Source organism: Siphateles boraxobius, unplaced genomic scaffold (genome assembly GCF_051911475.1).
Source record: "Siphateles boraxobius isolate OS27281-9 unplaced genomic scaffold, OSU_SipBor_1 66, whole genome shotgun sequence".
Lineage (NCBI taxonomy): Eukaryota > Metazoa > Chordata > Actinopteri > Cypriniformes > Leuciscidae > Siphateles > Siphateles boraxobius.
Genome location: NW_027509193.1, coordinates 9,299,411 through 9,316,147, shown reverse-complemented (window position 1 = coordinate 9,316,147; position 16,737 = coordinate 9,299,411). Strand labels below are relative to the sequence as shown.

At 36.6% G+C, this 16,737-nt stretch overlaps 1 protein-coding gene across 3 annotated transcripts in view; it reads right to left on the bottom strand.

The window, feature by feature from the left end:
• Positions 1 to 1,157: 1,157 nt before the first annotated feature.
• igf2bp1 (insulin-like growth factor 2 mRNA binding protein 1) overlaps positions 1,158 to 16,737 on the bottom strand; it is a 35,070-nt gene continuing 19,490 nt past the window's right edge. For 2 of the 3 annotated variants that reach the window (XM_077212083.1, XM_077212085.1), the window contains 13 exons: positions 10,298 to 10,346; positions 8,242 to 8,293; positions 7,892 to 7,955; positions 6,973 to 7,260; positions 6,620 to 6,754; positions 5,284 to 5,406; positions 5,031 to 5,166; positions 4,794 to 4,916; positions 4,504 to 4,620; positions 3,000 to 3,074; positions 2,751 to 2,882; positions 1,713 to 1,826; positions 1,158 to 1,534 (listed from right to left, as the gene is read on the bottom strand). In XM_077212083.1, coding sequence (XP_077068198.1) covers positions 1,388 to 1,534; positions 1,713 to 1,826; positions 2,751 to 2,882; positions 3,000 to 3,074; positions 4,504 to 4,620; positions 4,794 to 4,916; positions 5,031 to 5,166; positions 5,284 to 5,406; positions 6,620 to 6,754; positions 6,973 to 7,260; positions 7,892 to 7,955; positions 8,242 to 8,293; positions 10,298 to 10,346 — 1,555 coding nt within the window. In that variant the 3' untranslated portion in view covers positions 1,158 to 1,387. The remainder of the gene's footprint in view (positions 1,535 to 1,712; positions 1,827 to 2,750; positions 2,883 to 2,999; positions 3,075 to 4,503; positions 4,621 to 4,793; positions 4,917 to 5,030; positions 5,167 to 5,283; positions 5,407 to 6,619; positions 6,755 to 6,972; positions 7,261 to 7,891; positions 7,956 to 8,241; positions 8,294 to 10,297; positions 10,347 to 16,737) is intronic. The other variant, XM_077212084.1, reaches the window with a different exon arrangement.

Here is a 16,737-nt window from a genome sequence, read left to right as displayed (position 1 = left end):
GAACAAAGTGGGTGAGAGAGAGAGCACAGAAACCATATTGCTGTCCCCTGTTCTTGACCTTTGACCTAAAGGCAGATTTGTGGCGGCTGTACCCTGTCAATTAAACCTGGCATTCAGGACGACTCTCCTCAGTTGACTCGTCTCGGCATATTTTTACAGTATATTTATTCTCAGGAAAAACAGAACACCACATCTGAAGGCCAGGTTTACAGATGACAAATGCTTCTTAAAAAAGCGAATACGTAAAATCACACATTCCTAAAAGCGAACACGCTTTTTAAAAAAGATGCTCTAGATCTCGTTTTCTGAAATTACGGTACGCTCCATTTCTTCGTCTGCCTGCTCCAATGCAATGAGGGGCCAGGTTAACTCACATATCATATATATATAATATATATAAAATATGCCGTTTGGGTGTGGGCGGCACTGCAGCGATCATCGCTGGCGTGGTTTAGGGCGGGATAGTTGGGCATCCGCACATCAAAGCTGAGCCACTGCAATACAACTGCAGAGGTCACCTTTAGCCCACACGCTTACTGAACTCTCGCCGCACGTCCCGCCGGCCAAAGGGCACGTGGCCTGAAAGGGAAGCCTCCGAAAAATGCCGCAACCCTCTCAAACCAGGTGCGCGATTGCAGACGGTTAAACGTGCAGCATCTCAACTCAAAAAGTCATGAAGATTATATTTACAACCTCATTTTTTTCATCTTTTTTTCATCTCGTCACCCCCACAGTTTAGTGTGGGGGACTTCAAGAGCAGTGTTAACAACTTTGGCCCCTCCCCTCATCACTGATAGGTAGGGAAAGTCACCTGATTGGTGACCAAACCCACTAATAAATTGGACTGATTCTCTGCTCTCTTTCTCTCTCCCATCTCTACCTCACTGCATTTCATTAATAATACCTCTGAATAAACATTTCTATACATATATCTCTATCTTTAAAAAAAAACAGTTAAAATTTTGAAGTGACTGCTGATGGCTGAGGGTCCTATGTAGCTAAACTTTTGCGGAACCTTAATTATGCCCTATTCCTAATAAGCGGCTATGTATAAAAGCTCTCACCAGAGGGCGCTCCGCTCTCACGGACCTCCTCGCCATCCTCAGTCACTCCACCTGGCCTGGCATCTGGTCTCTGTTTTCTAGTTATCTCTCCTCTTTAGAAAAATCACTCTTTTTTCTTGTTCATATTCGCTAAACTTGTGTCCTCTTTCTCTCTCAGGCATTTTTTTTGTTTTGTTTTTTGTTCTCTTTTCAATTCCCTCTCAGTTTGCTGCTCATTTCTCCCTGTCTACCGCTGGGTCTGTGTCACTCTCTCTCTCTCAGTCAGTCCGCTCGTTTGTCCTCCCATTTGTCTGTCCGTCTGACTGGGTAGCGGCCCCGGCCTCTCACTTCCTCCTGGGTTCTTGTGCCAGTCCCTGCGGGGACCCCGGCTCAGTCACGACCTGCGGATGGGGCCCCTGCTGGCCTCCCATACCTCCTTTCTGCTGCTGCTTGACTTGTGTCAAAATGTCCCTGATCTTCCTCTGTGCCAACTAGAGAGGAAACAACAACAACAACAAAAAAACAGCTTTTTAGCACTGTCTGCTGTGCCATGTGCCAAGTTTTTGTAACATTCTAGCCAAATGAAATGTCAACCAAGCTCTTTGGGGGTCCACTCGTAACTAAGTGAAGTAAATTTGTGCAGAGAATACAGAAAGATAAGCCACTCACCTGACTCGCGTAAAAGTGGCCGATGATTTTGACAATGACCTGGTCGTGTTCATCAGGGGTTTGCTCTCGGGGAACCACTACTTCAGCAGCGGTGAGGTTCTGCAGCTCATTCACCTGATCAATGAAATCAGCAGCACAGTCTTGATCAGTACATTACATCAATTTTTTCTTTTAATTACTAAAGTTCTCATATACATTTTTGCTTAGTTTGATGCATTTACACACACACACATATATATATATATATATATATATATATATATATATATATATATATATATACACACACACACACACACACATATAAATATATATATATATATATATATATATACACACACACACACATATAAATATATATATATATATATATATATATATATTAAAGTATAGTAATATTACTTTTACCTTTAATATTAAATTATAGGAATATATATATATATATATATATATATATATATATATATATATATTTTTTTTTTTTTTTTTTAATAAATTAAAATTTATTCGGCAAAGATGCATTAAATTGACCAAAACTGACAATAAAGCCATTTATGTTAAGATCTGAATTTTTTTTTTTTCAAATGAACCCTTTTCTTTTGAACTTTCTTTTCTATTTTATTCTTCCTAAGAGTCTTGTATCAAATCTATCACAGTTTCCACAGAAAAATAAGCAACAAAACTGTTTTCAACAGTAATAATAATAAGAAATGTTTCTTGAGCAGCAAATCAGCATATTTGAATTATTTCATAAGGATCATATGACACTGAAGACTGGAGTAATGATGCTGAAATATCAGCTTTGACATCATAGGAATACACACACATATACATATATACAGGACACTTTAATATTAATATTTCTTGATAAAATGGGCAGAAGTTAAAAGCTGAGACTTATCAGAAGTAACAAAGCACAAAGCTCTTTATGATTATTAGATAGGAGGTAAGCTACAAATAATGTTTGATGTATTGAAAAAACATAGATCTGGCATCATCTGACATCTATCAGCAATTTGTTAATGATGTTTGACTTACAGTTTTCCCGCCCTTTCCGATGACCCTTCCTGCTGCCGCAGCTGCTACTTTTATGTGCGTCTCCAACTTCACCTCTTCTTTGGGGCCGAAGAAGTTCTCCTCCTTCAGCTTACCGTATATCCTGCCTTGAGCCTAAAACACATAGGGCTTGTTAATGACTTGTGTATCTACTGACAATCTTCCTGACAACAAATTCATTTAAAGAATTTTGATCTGAAATGACTTTGCAAACCATGCATTCATGCAAACCTTGAATTGAGCCTCAGGAGGTCCTGTCACGATGACCATTCGCATTTTCGAGTCCGGAGCCTCTGCTGGAGCAATCTAAGGAAAAATGCATTTGAGATGTCCTTCAGGAAAAGGGAATAAATATTTTAAATGACATAACACAATCTTTGATCTGAGATGAGCCGTGACCACACAAATATTAAGACACACAACGGTTTTCAACATTGATAATAATAGGAATTGTTTTTTCAGCAGGAAATAAGAATATTTGAATGATTTCTGAAGGATCATGTGACACTGAAGATTGGAGTAATGATGCTGAAAATTCTGCTTTGTTATCAGAAAAATAAATTACATTTTAAAATATATACAAATACAAAAGATATTTTAAACAATAATAATATTTTACTGTAATGTACCTAGTGTACATAATACTGTTTTTACCGCATTTTTGATCAAATAAATACAACCTTGGTGAGCATAAGATACTTTTTAAAAAACATTATTTAAAAAAAAGAAAAAATCCTACAGACCCCAAACATTTGAATGTGCATCATTCTTTTCCATGCAATTATAATGAATGGCAGTTTTCAAACTTAAAATGTACGCAAAGGTATCATAAAATATCATAGAATTAGTCCATAAAAATAAATTTTAATTTCCTGAATTCATAAAATAGCTCAGTATGTTGATTTCATTGAAAAGCTGCAAGTAAAAATAATGATTAATTCATAAAAATAAAAACGACCGATTCATTCACAAACCGAAAACATTGAAACAGGTTTGAAATGACATGAGGGTAATAATAGATGTATTTTTATTTTTGGGTGAACAATCTCATTCTCCTTTTGCATTCAAGTCCGTTTTGACTCAGAACAGGTGCGTCATTGTTTTGTTTTTTAAATCCATATGTTTTAGTACGAATATGAAACTTTGCGAGTTTGTTAAAACTGTCAAAATACAAATGTTTTAAAACAAAAAAATTTAAGAAATATAACCATTTCAGCCACATTGTTACACCTTTTGTGTTCGGAAACTGTGGCTTTCCACATTCAATTATTAATGATTATTTTTTTAATCTATTCATTAGTTGTCTCAGATTTGCCTCTTTCCTACACACTCTCTTTCCTTCCCACTACATTTTGTTCACACACACACACACACACGTGTTTGTAGAGCAAAGGTTCATAGACCAAAATTTATAACTTATAATGTTCTTATAATTTTCATCTAACGATATATTCTAATAACATTTCTCATAAATATAGCATTGTAAACATGGTAACAATCAGAACGTTTGTGCATTCACTCAATGAGAAGTTACTGATTAGATACAATATGATTTTAGTTGAAAAATATTGAGTTCTGACTGTTTTATAATCTTATGTTTCAGGTCCAAACAGACCCAGGAATGCAAAAGGTGTATTTACAGTTTTTAAATGCATTAGGATGCAAAAATGCAAAAAAATTCTGGAAGCATGAGAACCCAAAGAGATCAACCACAATGCATTTTCATAAAAGTTACCTTAATAGACGCTCCAGCAAAACGGCTTAGCTGCTTGATATGCTGTCCCTTCTTGCCAATAAGGGCTCCCACGGCTTGGGCTGGGATGTACACGTGGACGGTCTCCTGTTCAGCGGCCTGTAGGGATACACAAAACAAATAACTATCACATCGCACCATATGGTTAACACCCCGATAAAGAATTGTGTTTAAAGACCATAATAAGGTAAAGATGCCACAAGAGGCCAAGTTATGTGACACCAGTATCTATGATTTTTAAAAATAATGAATAATGAGAAAATTGGTCATACCCCCATAGGGCCATAGGGAGGACCAGGCACAGAGTTTCCGAGGGAAGGAGGCGGCATGGCCGAGGATGGCGGGAAGAGGCCAATGGCTCCCAGGTTAAGTCCAGGGATCAGGTGAGTCTGTTGCTGGATGAAAAGGCAATTTAGATTCAGATTAGGCTTCAAATTCATGTTTCGTGGCCAAGTAAGTCACACTTACAAGGAAATAATACACATTTTTTTATCTTTACGAAAACTCACATTCATGGCAGCAATGTCATTGTCATATGCCTCTCGCACTTTCTTCATGATCTCCTGTTCCGCCAGGCAGCAGGCTTCGATCGAGCCCTTCACTGTAATGGTCCTCTCTGGGTTATAAAGGGTCAGATCCTGCAGTCTGCAGTGAGAGACATTCAGAATATAAATGCTACCAATCGTGTTAAGGCAGCTCAGTATAAAATTAGGCCGCTGGTTGGTTCCTTTCATTTTTTCATTGTGTCCTTTCATTGCTTACGGTGAAATTGTGATCTTGGTATCAGTGTCTTGTTCCACTTTCTTCAGGTTGCGTCCTTCTTTACCGATCAAACGGCCAACAAAGTTGTTGTGAGCGAGAACCTTCAGAGGCACCTCATCAGCACTACCAGGAATGAATGAAGGTTGTTAATAAAGATCTGAGAGCAAATTCACAAGTCAACACCATTGCTGAGTATTTTCTCTTTAAAACTGTGATATAAAGACGCGGTTTGAAATCGCTGGTGTTTCTGACGTCACAAAATACCTTGTTACCAATCACGTCAACATACGGGCGGGCTTTAGCATATCATTAACTATGCTGTGAAGCAGGGGAGTCTCAAGAAGCCAGATTATCACGGTATATTTTTCTGCTGATATGATAGATCGCGTACATTTAGCAATATAGCGGGTGAATTATGTATATGATGTTATGATTAATTATATGCCTTTCTCCACTGATGTTCTGAGTTGTTCAAAGCGTTTCTACAGATGCTGAATGTTAGAAGGCAGCTGTCTGAATCTGAGATGGCGAATGGGTACATGGTTTGTGTAACATTAGCAACACATTATTAGCTGTTTGATAACACAGTCAAGCAAAAGACTAATAATATTAATTAGCGTCATGTGTCCAACGTTGTTGAGAGCGATACATAAAACGCATTATCATTCGGATACACCGACTTGTAGACGAGCATGTATGAGCAAGTGGAGGTATGAGCTCATTTGCATATACATGGGTCAACATATACTAAATAAAGCAAGGGTGTAATTATACTCAAGCTATTTTGAGGCATGAATGCACAGGAAAAAACATTTAAATGTAAAATTTCGGTGATCAAAAAGATGAGTATAAAATTATTGACCACATTAGGGAATTTAAATGTTTTTGAAAGTCTCTTATGCTCACCATTTATTTGATCAAAAGTACAGTAAAAACAGTAATTTGGTGAAATATTACAATTTAAAATAATTTTTCTATTTAAAAAAAAATGTAATGCATTCCTCTGAAGGCTATGCTGTTTTTCCTAAAATGATGATTTGCTGCTCAAGAAACATTTATATTATCAGTGTTGAAAAGAGTTTAATATTTATTTGGAAACTGATAAATTTTTCAGGGTTCTTTGATGAATAGAAAGTTCAAAAGAGCAGCATTTATTTGAAATATAAATATTTTGTAACAATATATAAAAGTCTTCACTGTCAGTTTTAATTAACTTTTTTTTTTTTTTTTAAAGACCCCAAACTTGTGAATGGTAGTGTATACTGCACTTGCAATGAAAGGTGTAAGGAATGACTGTTCTGGACTTGACTAAGTGTGTAAACTTATTATCACTCACGTTTTGGTGTCCTTGGCCTCCTGGTTCATGATTTCTAGGATCATGCGGCAGGCAGATGAACAGCCCTCTGGGGTAGAATGGATACTTATGGGCTTTTCGGCGGCACCTGCGTTCTCTTTACGATGCACATCAATCCTAAGAGATGAGAGGAGAAGAGAGGGATGTGTTGTAAATGTTATACATCAAACAGTGAATAAAACCAACAAAAGTCACAAGCAAAATCAAAAAACATCTTAAAAATCACACAGGTTTGGAGCGCCATGAGTGTGAACTCTTCCATTTATATTAAATTAGAGTCTGTTCCATTCCATTAAACATTTACCATAAAATCACACTTTGAGTCAATCACTCACTTGCTCTGAGTCTGCTTGGTGATGTTACGGATGGTGGCGCCCTCCTTGCCAATGATGGCACCCACGTATTGCGTGGGCACCAGAAGCCTGAGAGGGATGTCAGCGTGCTGATGTTTGGAGGGGATTCCCGAACCAGGCGACATCTGGCGGTTTCCTCGTGGACCGTATCCAGGACGACGGCCGTTGTCTGGGCCTCGTTGAGAGTCGACCTCAGAGTTCTCGTCGGGGATGTATGACACACGCAGGGCGTTGTTCTCAAATTGGTAACCGTTGAGCTTCTGAATAGCTCTTTGGAACGAAATGCATAAATAATATGCATGAATGGAGGGTTTATAGTAACGGACAGTCTTTTTGGAGAAAATGTCACGGTGGTGTGGATGAACGCTAACTGATTAAATGCACAAGGATTAAATCATATGGATAATTTCACAGTTTAATAGAAATGATTTGCCTAAAAGGTTAAGAAACATTATGAATTAATCCAATGAATAATCCAGACTGACACATCTCATATTTAGCCAGTAGGTGTCAGCCTCAAACAAGAAAAAATCTCTCAATGAGAAGGCGTGTGATATTATACAAAGACAAGTCATTTATAAAGCCGAGATTAGTAACTTTTGTGTTAAAATACTTTTTTATCCCATCTTATAACGCACAAAGTCATTTGTAAATTTCTTTTCTTTTTTGGTCTTCTAAAAATTGAAAACAGTGGTGCTTTCAAAATATTGAGAATCCAGACCAACTCAGCACAGGACATTATCTCAACCAATGGTGTTAGTTTGGGGAGGGGCTATCTTTTTGTCAGACCAATGGAAGACAGAGAAATCTTTTTGACAAAATTCCATTCTATTTAGTGACACTAGTGGAACAATTACACACTTAAGCTTTAAATTAAGGTTGCAGGGCAAAGCACACTCACTGTCTAGCATGCTCCCGTGTCCCATATGTGACGTTCACAACTGCAGTCTCACTCTCTGTATTCACTATGGGAAAAAATAAGAACAGAGAGAAAAGCAGAGTGTAAATTACACAATGATACTGTAAAAGAATTAGAAACATGCCCAAGGGCATTATGAACTAGTCTGTCACAATAATACAAATTGTTGTATTATTTCATTAGTATTCCCTTCAATGTCCATAATTCAATTCAATTCAATTCAATTCAAATTTATTTGTATAGCGCTTTTCACAATACACATTGTCTCAAAGCAGCTTTACAGAAATTGCAACAATAATCCAAAACAAATAACACTCCAGATATTCATTTACCTTGTTCACAGTTCTCAACAGTTCCATACTGGGCAAGCAGACCATCAAGAACCTACAATGGATAAAACAGAACGAAATGAACGCAAGGAAAATTTACTCTGTATTTTTGTCTGGTTTTCCAGTAACAAAAAATTATTCTTAAATCAAAACATTTATTTTGGAAACAAAATGACTTAATTGTGATACATTTTTCAGAAAAGAAGCCCTAAGATGCTAAGTGAGTTTATGCTTAAAACAAGAAAAACGATCTGTCAATGAAATAAGAAAAATAAACATAATTCAAAGGGAAAACAGGATTTTTTTGTGCACATTTTTCTGAATATTTGAAGTAATTTTTCCTTCTCAAGTAAATGTATCTTGATTTTAAAAAATAGATATTTGTAATGGTTTTCAGCAAGGCTCCAACTGATTGGTTTCACAAAAGAAATGGAGACTCAAATTACTTACATCAGCCCTGTTTTCTAAGTACCAGTGTATAGTTTGTTTAATGAAGCTACACTCTTAAAAACAAAGGCTCTTAAATGACATCTGGTTCCATGAAGAACGGTCGAAAAAGTTCTTTAGATTATTAAAATGTTACACTAAGAAAGGAAATGGTTCTTTTAAGAACTGTTCTTTGACAGTTTGTTTGGGGAACCAAAATTGGTTCTTCTATTGTATCTCCGTGAAAACCCTTTTTTTGTAGTCTTTAATTTTTAAGAGAACAGGCCATCTGTAGTTTGAACCTATCAGGACCTCCCAGAATTTTCAAACTCTAAAAACTAGTCTCATCCCAAACGAAAATAATCAGGTATGTGATGTTGTGTATGATAATAACAGGCTTAAGTTCCATACAGAACTTAACATCTGTCAAACAGGACTACACCAAACCCAGTTGCAATCAGATTGTTTTTTGCCACATGGGTTTAGCCTCCTAGTGGCTGACATGGGCACAAGTGGCTGGCAGAAGTGGGGCCTGCTGGACAGCTGCCAAGAAGGACCCCGCCCCGCAAGAACAACAGTCAGACAGTACAACAACCATCGGATAAAACACGCACTGTGCCACACCCGCCCACGAGCGGCCGCGCACACACACACACACACACACACACACACACACACACACACACACACATACACATACCCAGACACTGTATGTTGATGGTGTAATCTCATAATCACACACAGATCACCTAACCTGAATGACATGGGTAAAGGCACTGCCCTTGCCAGAACATGTAGGGAAGTTCAAAGTCGCTATTCAGGGTCAGAAATTTGCACCAAAGTGAGAGAATTGCACAGATGATATAATTATTAAGATGCAGTTTTGTCCCCATAAGTATTAGAACATTTCTCGTATTCCAACAGAATGTGCAGAGACAGCGATTTTCTTGTTTTAAGCATAAACTCACTTAATTTGACATTTTTAATTTTTTGCAGAAAACAAAACTGAACATCTTAAGTCATTTACATTCTCAAGCAAATGTAAAAAATCTTAAAATTCTTTCTCGTATTCTGGCAGAATGTGCAGACAGGTATAAGTAAGCCATTTGTAGCTTCATTTTCCACAAAACTCTGTAAACTTATTTGTAACTCTGTAAATACCTCAGATTAAAACTCGCCTCAAAGTAAATTAACAGCCATGTATTTTGTGTATGATATTGATAACAGGACTAATTTCATCATATAAAACAAAATTCTCACATTTTACAACCCAGTTGGCATCAGACTGGCTTTCATAGATTTGTTTGAGCATCCCAACCAGCACAAAACGGCGTAATTGGTTTAAAAATAAAAATGTTGAAATTTCTGTTTGGTGACGTGAGTGTTGCAGAAACGACTTGACATTTATTTTGTACATGCTTTATTTTTTTTTAGGTCAAACTTAATATCCTGTCTGAAACTATGAATGGAGAAAAGCACACAATTCTTTTCTAGGATTAATCTGTGTCTGGAAAAACATCCTTAAGAGCCACCCTGGAACTTCGGTAGAATATTTGGGTGAAGAGCATCGTGTCGATTAAGAAAAATGAGAAGATCTTACTGTCAGAACAGACATGGACACACCCAGACTCACCTCCCACTGTAGGTGTGGTGGAATGTTTCTGATCTGGAGTTTTCTGGTCCTGTAGAGGAAGAAATGAAGAGAAAACGAGGTTTAGAAAAGGTTCCCCTCACAAACTTTGCTTGATCAAACAAGTTCTATCAATACACAATACAAATTATCAGGAGCTGTCATAGTCACAGACATTTCCAACAAAAACTGCTCTCAAGTTAACACCCACAATCACATTAAAACTAATTACACTAATGACATCTGGTGATTCAACGTCATCCAAATTCTGATTTACGCTGGCGGATAGAGTTTAGAAAGGTCCCGGTCTACATCTACATCTACATCTAAATGATGTGGCAAGAGAAGCATGGAAAGGTGAAAGTCAAAGTCAGAACAGGTATAAATCCATTTGAACAGTAACTTCCATCATAAAGGGTACTTCATTTTAGCTCTGACATTAATACTTTTATTCTTTCACATGCCATAAGAGTGAGCAGATATAAATCAAGTTCTTTTTTAACATTGCAAATTATGTGCTTAAAAATCTGTTTTTTTTTTTCATTTGAAGGTATTGATTAACTTTAGATGCATCAATCGAAGAAAAGGAAAATGCTAGCGTCTCAAAATCGAGGACAGAACAAGTAAGATCAATGAAAATATATCAAAGTGATCTGATTCGGGAATCTCTTATTATCTATAGTTGGGTTGATTAAACATTGTAAAGATGCTTGAGAGCATCTGTCCTGCTCGACGTTTGTGGAAATGAGGCGGAATAAGCAGAGAAGAGAAAGAGAAGAGACTGAATGTGTGTATATTGAAACTAGACACTGATGTAGTTTAATGCCAGCTGCCCCGGAAGCTTCCAAAATCATTGGTTGAGAAAGAGAGAGAGAGAAAAAGAAAGAAGTGCAAGTATGAATGCAATGAATAAAAAGATGCAGAGAGAGAAAAAAAGGAAAAACAATTGAATCAACTATAGTCTAATTGAGAACTGCAGCATGACACTGCTCCATCACCATAACAATGGCATAGTTAAGAGGACTTATCCAGATAACCTACACATAGCTGGAGCACTCTGGAACCTCTAGGGGGCGTAACAGCAACCTTCTGACGCAATGTATGTGTTTAGGATGAAGGAGGGAAATGAGTGCCAGGGGTTATTTAGGAGGGGCCTGAAACACTGCTCTGGTGACTGAGACCAGAAACCCTAAAGACCTCTGAACTCTGCAAGGTTGACGCCCACTGGTTGACAAGCAAAGAAAATGGCGCTGTTTGCTCACTTTCTACCTCCCTTCATGCAAATGGCGGGCAAACAGCCAATCAGGGGGAAAAGAATGCTGCAAGGGTGTTTCACACCACACAGATCAGCAATGCGTGCGTGGCCAGGCCAAACGAAACCAAATTAAATCATGTATTGTCCAATTTATTAAAAAAAGCCATTCCTTGGAGCACTTGCTTAAGATATTAGAGTATGTACTTTCTTCTTTTGTTTGCTTCCAATATCATTCACAGTTCAAGAGGAAATCAACATGTCTTCCGGTGTGTTTCAAGTCAATTAAGAGCAGAAAAGCACCTAAAGATACAACAAATGTTAACAAAAGGCAAAGGCCACACAAGCACCACCAATCTGTTCGCTCTCCCACTGATCAATCACCTCGTTCCCGAACCCATCCCCCAACCCGCCGCTTCCGCATCCCACCCACATTCAACACGAACCCGCAACAGACTTTTTCATCCCCATCCCAACCCCCACTGCTGAAAAACATCCTTCTTGTTTGGCACCTTTGAATTCATTTAAACCCATCATGTCACGTCCCACCAAGTCTCTGACCAATCTGATTGGTCAACGGAATGGAAATCCTGGCCACATGAAAGAGGTGAAGAGGACTGACGATCCTTTCTTTCTCTTTTTCTATTGTTTAGAGACGAAAACATTTCTGAATTGACCTGTAGTGTTGCAGGCCTTACGTCCAGCCATGGAGCAGAGGATGATGGGACACTAACCACAAATCTGTTAACATGCTCAAATTCTCCAGAAAGAGTTGCATGGGATTTTTCTGTATTTTATGGCGTTGCAAATAAAGGCTATGTTTAGATTTGGCTTTAGTTAAAACAGGAATTTCAACACTCATTGAAACAGAAATTTCTAAAATCACACAGCACTACAAATACGATCAAAATGCAAATAAAAAGACCAAATAAAAAGAACAGAGGAGAACAAGGATAGAAAAGATTGGAAGAAAAAAAGAAAAGAGATTCACCCCCTAACAGGGTCAAAGGTGAGGGCCCTATAGGCAAGCGAATAGCATTAGGGGGAGTGTGTGTGCGTGTGTGCGTATCTGGCATTGTCCTATAGGAGAGCGTCAGCAGTGCATACCTGAAGTTTACTCATATCTTGAACTTGTAAAAGTGTAATAAAAAGTATAGACATGCTTGAGATAAGATTTGAATTGAATGGGGGAAATAAGTAAAAGTGGCAAACGTTTCGGTCACATGACCTTTCTCAACTATGCATTGAGAGAGGTCACATGAAACCAAAACGTTTGCTACTTTTTCAGTAAAGCATTGTTTTATCTTGCAATTGATGGTTCCCCTTCACTGATAGAGTGTGTAGACTTTTTTGAAGGATTTCCCTAATTAGACTCATTGGACAATTTTTAAGGCAAGAAGTTTGATGTATACCAGTAGGTTTAATCAATAATCATATATTATTATTATCATCATCATATAAAAAAAAAATCCACAATTGTTTGGTCTTTTATTAAAGAGATCTGAAATTCATACTAGCTGAAGCATCTAGCAAAACTCTATCCGTTCCACACACACACACACACACACACACACACACACACACACACACGGTAGCACATGATAAAAAAAACCTTAAGGGGAAAGAACTATACGTCTTGACACAGTTAAGCACATTCAGTTCCTCCATACCACGCAAACACGCTTAAACACACAAACACATTTACTTCACATTCTAATTGAGACCATACACTTCTATTCTGAAGTTTGGGATCAGTAAGATTTTTACACTATGATTTTTCACAGAAATTAACACTTTTATTTACCAAGGATGCATTCAATTGATCAAAAGTGATATATATATATGAAAATATGAATTTAAAATAAAAAGCTGTTCTCTTGAACTTTCTATTCAAAGAATCTTGAAAAAAAAGATTCCATAAAAATAGTAAGCATCAAAACTGTTTTCAACATTGATAATAGATAAATGTTTAAGCATCCAATCACCATATCAGAATGATTTTTGTGAAGACTTGAGTAATGATGCTGAAAATTTAGCTTTAAAAATCACAAGAATATATTACATTTTAACAACATAGAAAAGTTACTTTAAATTGTAATATTTTTTTAAAATAAATGCAGAATTGATGAACATAAGAGACTTCCTTTAAAACATTTAAAAATCTTATGTGTTTGAATGGAAGAGAAAATAATTTATATTTGATTATAGCTATAATATTTAAATATAATTGGAATTTTAAATATTAGAGCTGTATATATTTGTTAAATATATACTATATAACTTAATAATTTACATTTAATAAATGTGATTTCATCATTACTAATTCAAATATATTAAAGTTTAGTGTAATTTTCACATCAATCTTTTTTTTTAAACTTAGGATAATTATGCCTAGATATGGATTTTTTGTGTGTTTGTTTTGCTAATAACTATAGCCAAGTAAACACACACACATATAAAGCAAGTGCAACTCCACCACCCTCTTCGCTAAACATTAATAAGACCTCCAGCATAATCAGATGCATGATGGGCCAGTCTGAGCTGGCTTGGAGGAATCAGTAGGGCTATCTTCATCAGACGGGAGACATCTTATCTTATATTCAAAAACACACTCCGAATCCCTGGAATATCAAACAAACACACACACACACACACACACACACACACACTAAACTCTCGTTGCCTGCTGACAACCTTTTACATGCGCCTTATGGGTTAGTTTGTCTTATTTGATAAATCAACAAAATGTATAACATATTTTACTGTGGTATCTAAATATGTTATACATTTTTATGCATAAAAATTATCAAGCGATAAGTAAACCTTGTGAACATATACAAAACACACTCGCAACACTCAACATTTAAAACAAACAACCCTATAGTGCAGAGAACAAATGTGTCACACTGACATTAAACACACAGGCAGACTCCTACACCGTAAGCACTACACAGGTGCATGCAAACCTAGGTCTGTGTGAAAAGTGCTTAAATCCACCAAACCACTTTTGATGAGCATAGGCCTGTAAAAGAAGAAGAAAAGACGCAAATCTGGAAGACAAATGCATGTTGTCGAGGATAATACACATGCTTCCCAAAACACCGCACTCCATTTAGTCTCAACGGATACATTGTATTAAAAAACTGAATTGTGTCTGCTCTACAAGCCTTACCATGCAATCATCTTAAAAGCTTTAGACACTAGGAATCTTTTTCTGTCAACTATGTGTGAGGGATTTTTTTTAAACAGAGGAACACTAGTTGGAGAAAGGAGCAGGAAATTAAGAAATCATTGAAGACATGCATGAAGGTTTGAACTAAATACAGCAAACTAACACCTTTGGCAATTTAATAGAGACAAGAACATGAGGTTAATGTGATTTGCAGTTTACAATACTTCACATAAGTGTAAATTTAGGTCAATGCATCCATTTCAAAGTGCAAGAACAGTCATAATTTACATTTAATTATGGCACTTAACGCTACAAAAGATATAGTGATCTAACAGGAATTAATTAACCAATTCCAGGCTGATTGTATAAGAGGTCCAACAGGAAACCAAACACACAGGAAGTCACCCCTTAGAAGTCAAAACCCTCGTTGAGCAACTTCCTGTCTTGCTTTCAGCCATTTCCATCTCAGCCAATCAGAGGTGAAGTTGATAAAAAAATAAAACAAAAGAGGAAAGCAGAGAGAGAGAGAGAGAGAGAGAGAGAGAGAGAATATGCACAAAGAAACTTAAATCACTCACATCCTTAACCCCTCCTCAATCATTCAATCATTCATTCTCACACAAAGCAGCTGATTATGGATACCTGAATTATAAGATTATGAAATATGATTCCAGTTAAACTAAAAAGTCTTCTAGTCAAGTTTTTAACGCATCTAAGGGAAAAAAAAACACGTACATTGTTGACCAGTAAATCATCCTAACTTGCCAGCTAAACTGTCCACATATTCAAGTAGCAAAATATCAACTTGCATGAAATGAATCTGAAATGAAATGGCATCCCAGATTCTTTCTAAAAGTTTTGCTAGAACTTTATTAAACATACAGGGCTTAAAATACTGCTGGTCTGAAAACAAGGTCACACTGCACCGAATTGTAAATATTCTATTTTAATATGGTAAAAAATAGTTGAGCATTTTAAAGTGAAGGGGTCCATTTTCTTGCTTAAATTAACTACATTTTTGAGTCACATGTTTTAATACTTTTCAAACAAAACGGTAATATATAAAATGGTATTTTATAAATATATATATATTTTTAAATATACTTTTTCTATATTCAAATAATAATAAAAATATTATATAAGCATTTAAACAAAATAAAATATTTCTTCAATACTAATCTAAGAAAAAGAGAAGCAGCAGGGATTATACTTAGCACAATAAAGTTTATATGGCTTTGCAAGAAATGTTTGCTACATAGCACAAAAAAATATCAGAGGAAAAAAAGTGTTATTTGTAAGCTAATTACATTGGTGTAAATAAAAGTATCTTACTTTTTTCTGCACTAAATATTTCTTTTTCAGCTAAAACTATTTTTTTTTCTTATAATATGCAAATCTTATTTTACTTTCAATAACTATTGTATTGTACTAAATAGTTACATTTAAAAAAAATCTAACCTACATTCTCCTGAAAGCAAAAAATTATATTCTATACTGAAGATAATGAAATTCCATGTAAAAAAAAAAAATTATATACAGCCATAACTGAAATTATACAATGCTAAACCTTTTTTTCTTCTTCAACATGACACACTGTGGTTTTACAGAGGCACGACATGAAACAGAACTTCAGTCAGTAAACTGCCAGTGAAGCTTCATACAGCAAGGCCTCTGCAGCCAACACTGAAAATGGCGGGTAAGTGTGGGAGGGGAAGGGGCGGATCCTAAGTTCCACACACCTCCCTTTCCCGCTCTTTGCGTAACAACGAGTCCGCGGAGGGACGTTGTAAGCTGCTTAAGGTCTAGATGGACGTGGAGGTTCCTCAAGTCAATAAAAACATCCTCGTAACAAAGTTAAGGACAAGGATCAGAGTTCAGTTTGTTGGCTGTGTAGAGAGCCATTGGAGATACCCTCTCGCCCGGGGGGACCAGATGCGGTGGTTCCAGGCGTTGAATGGAACAGCAAGGGTTAAGCCATAAATCAAAGTGGTGTAGAGAGTAGCAGAGATGGTGAGACAA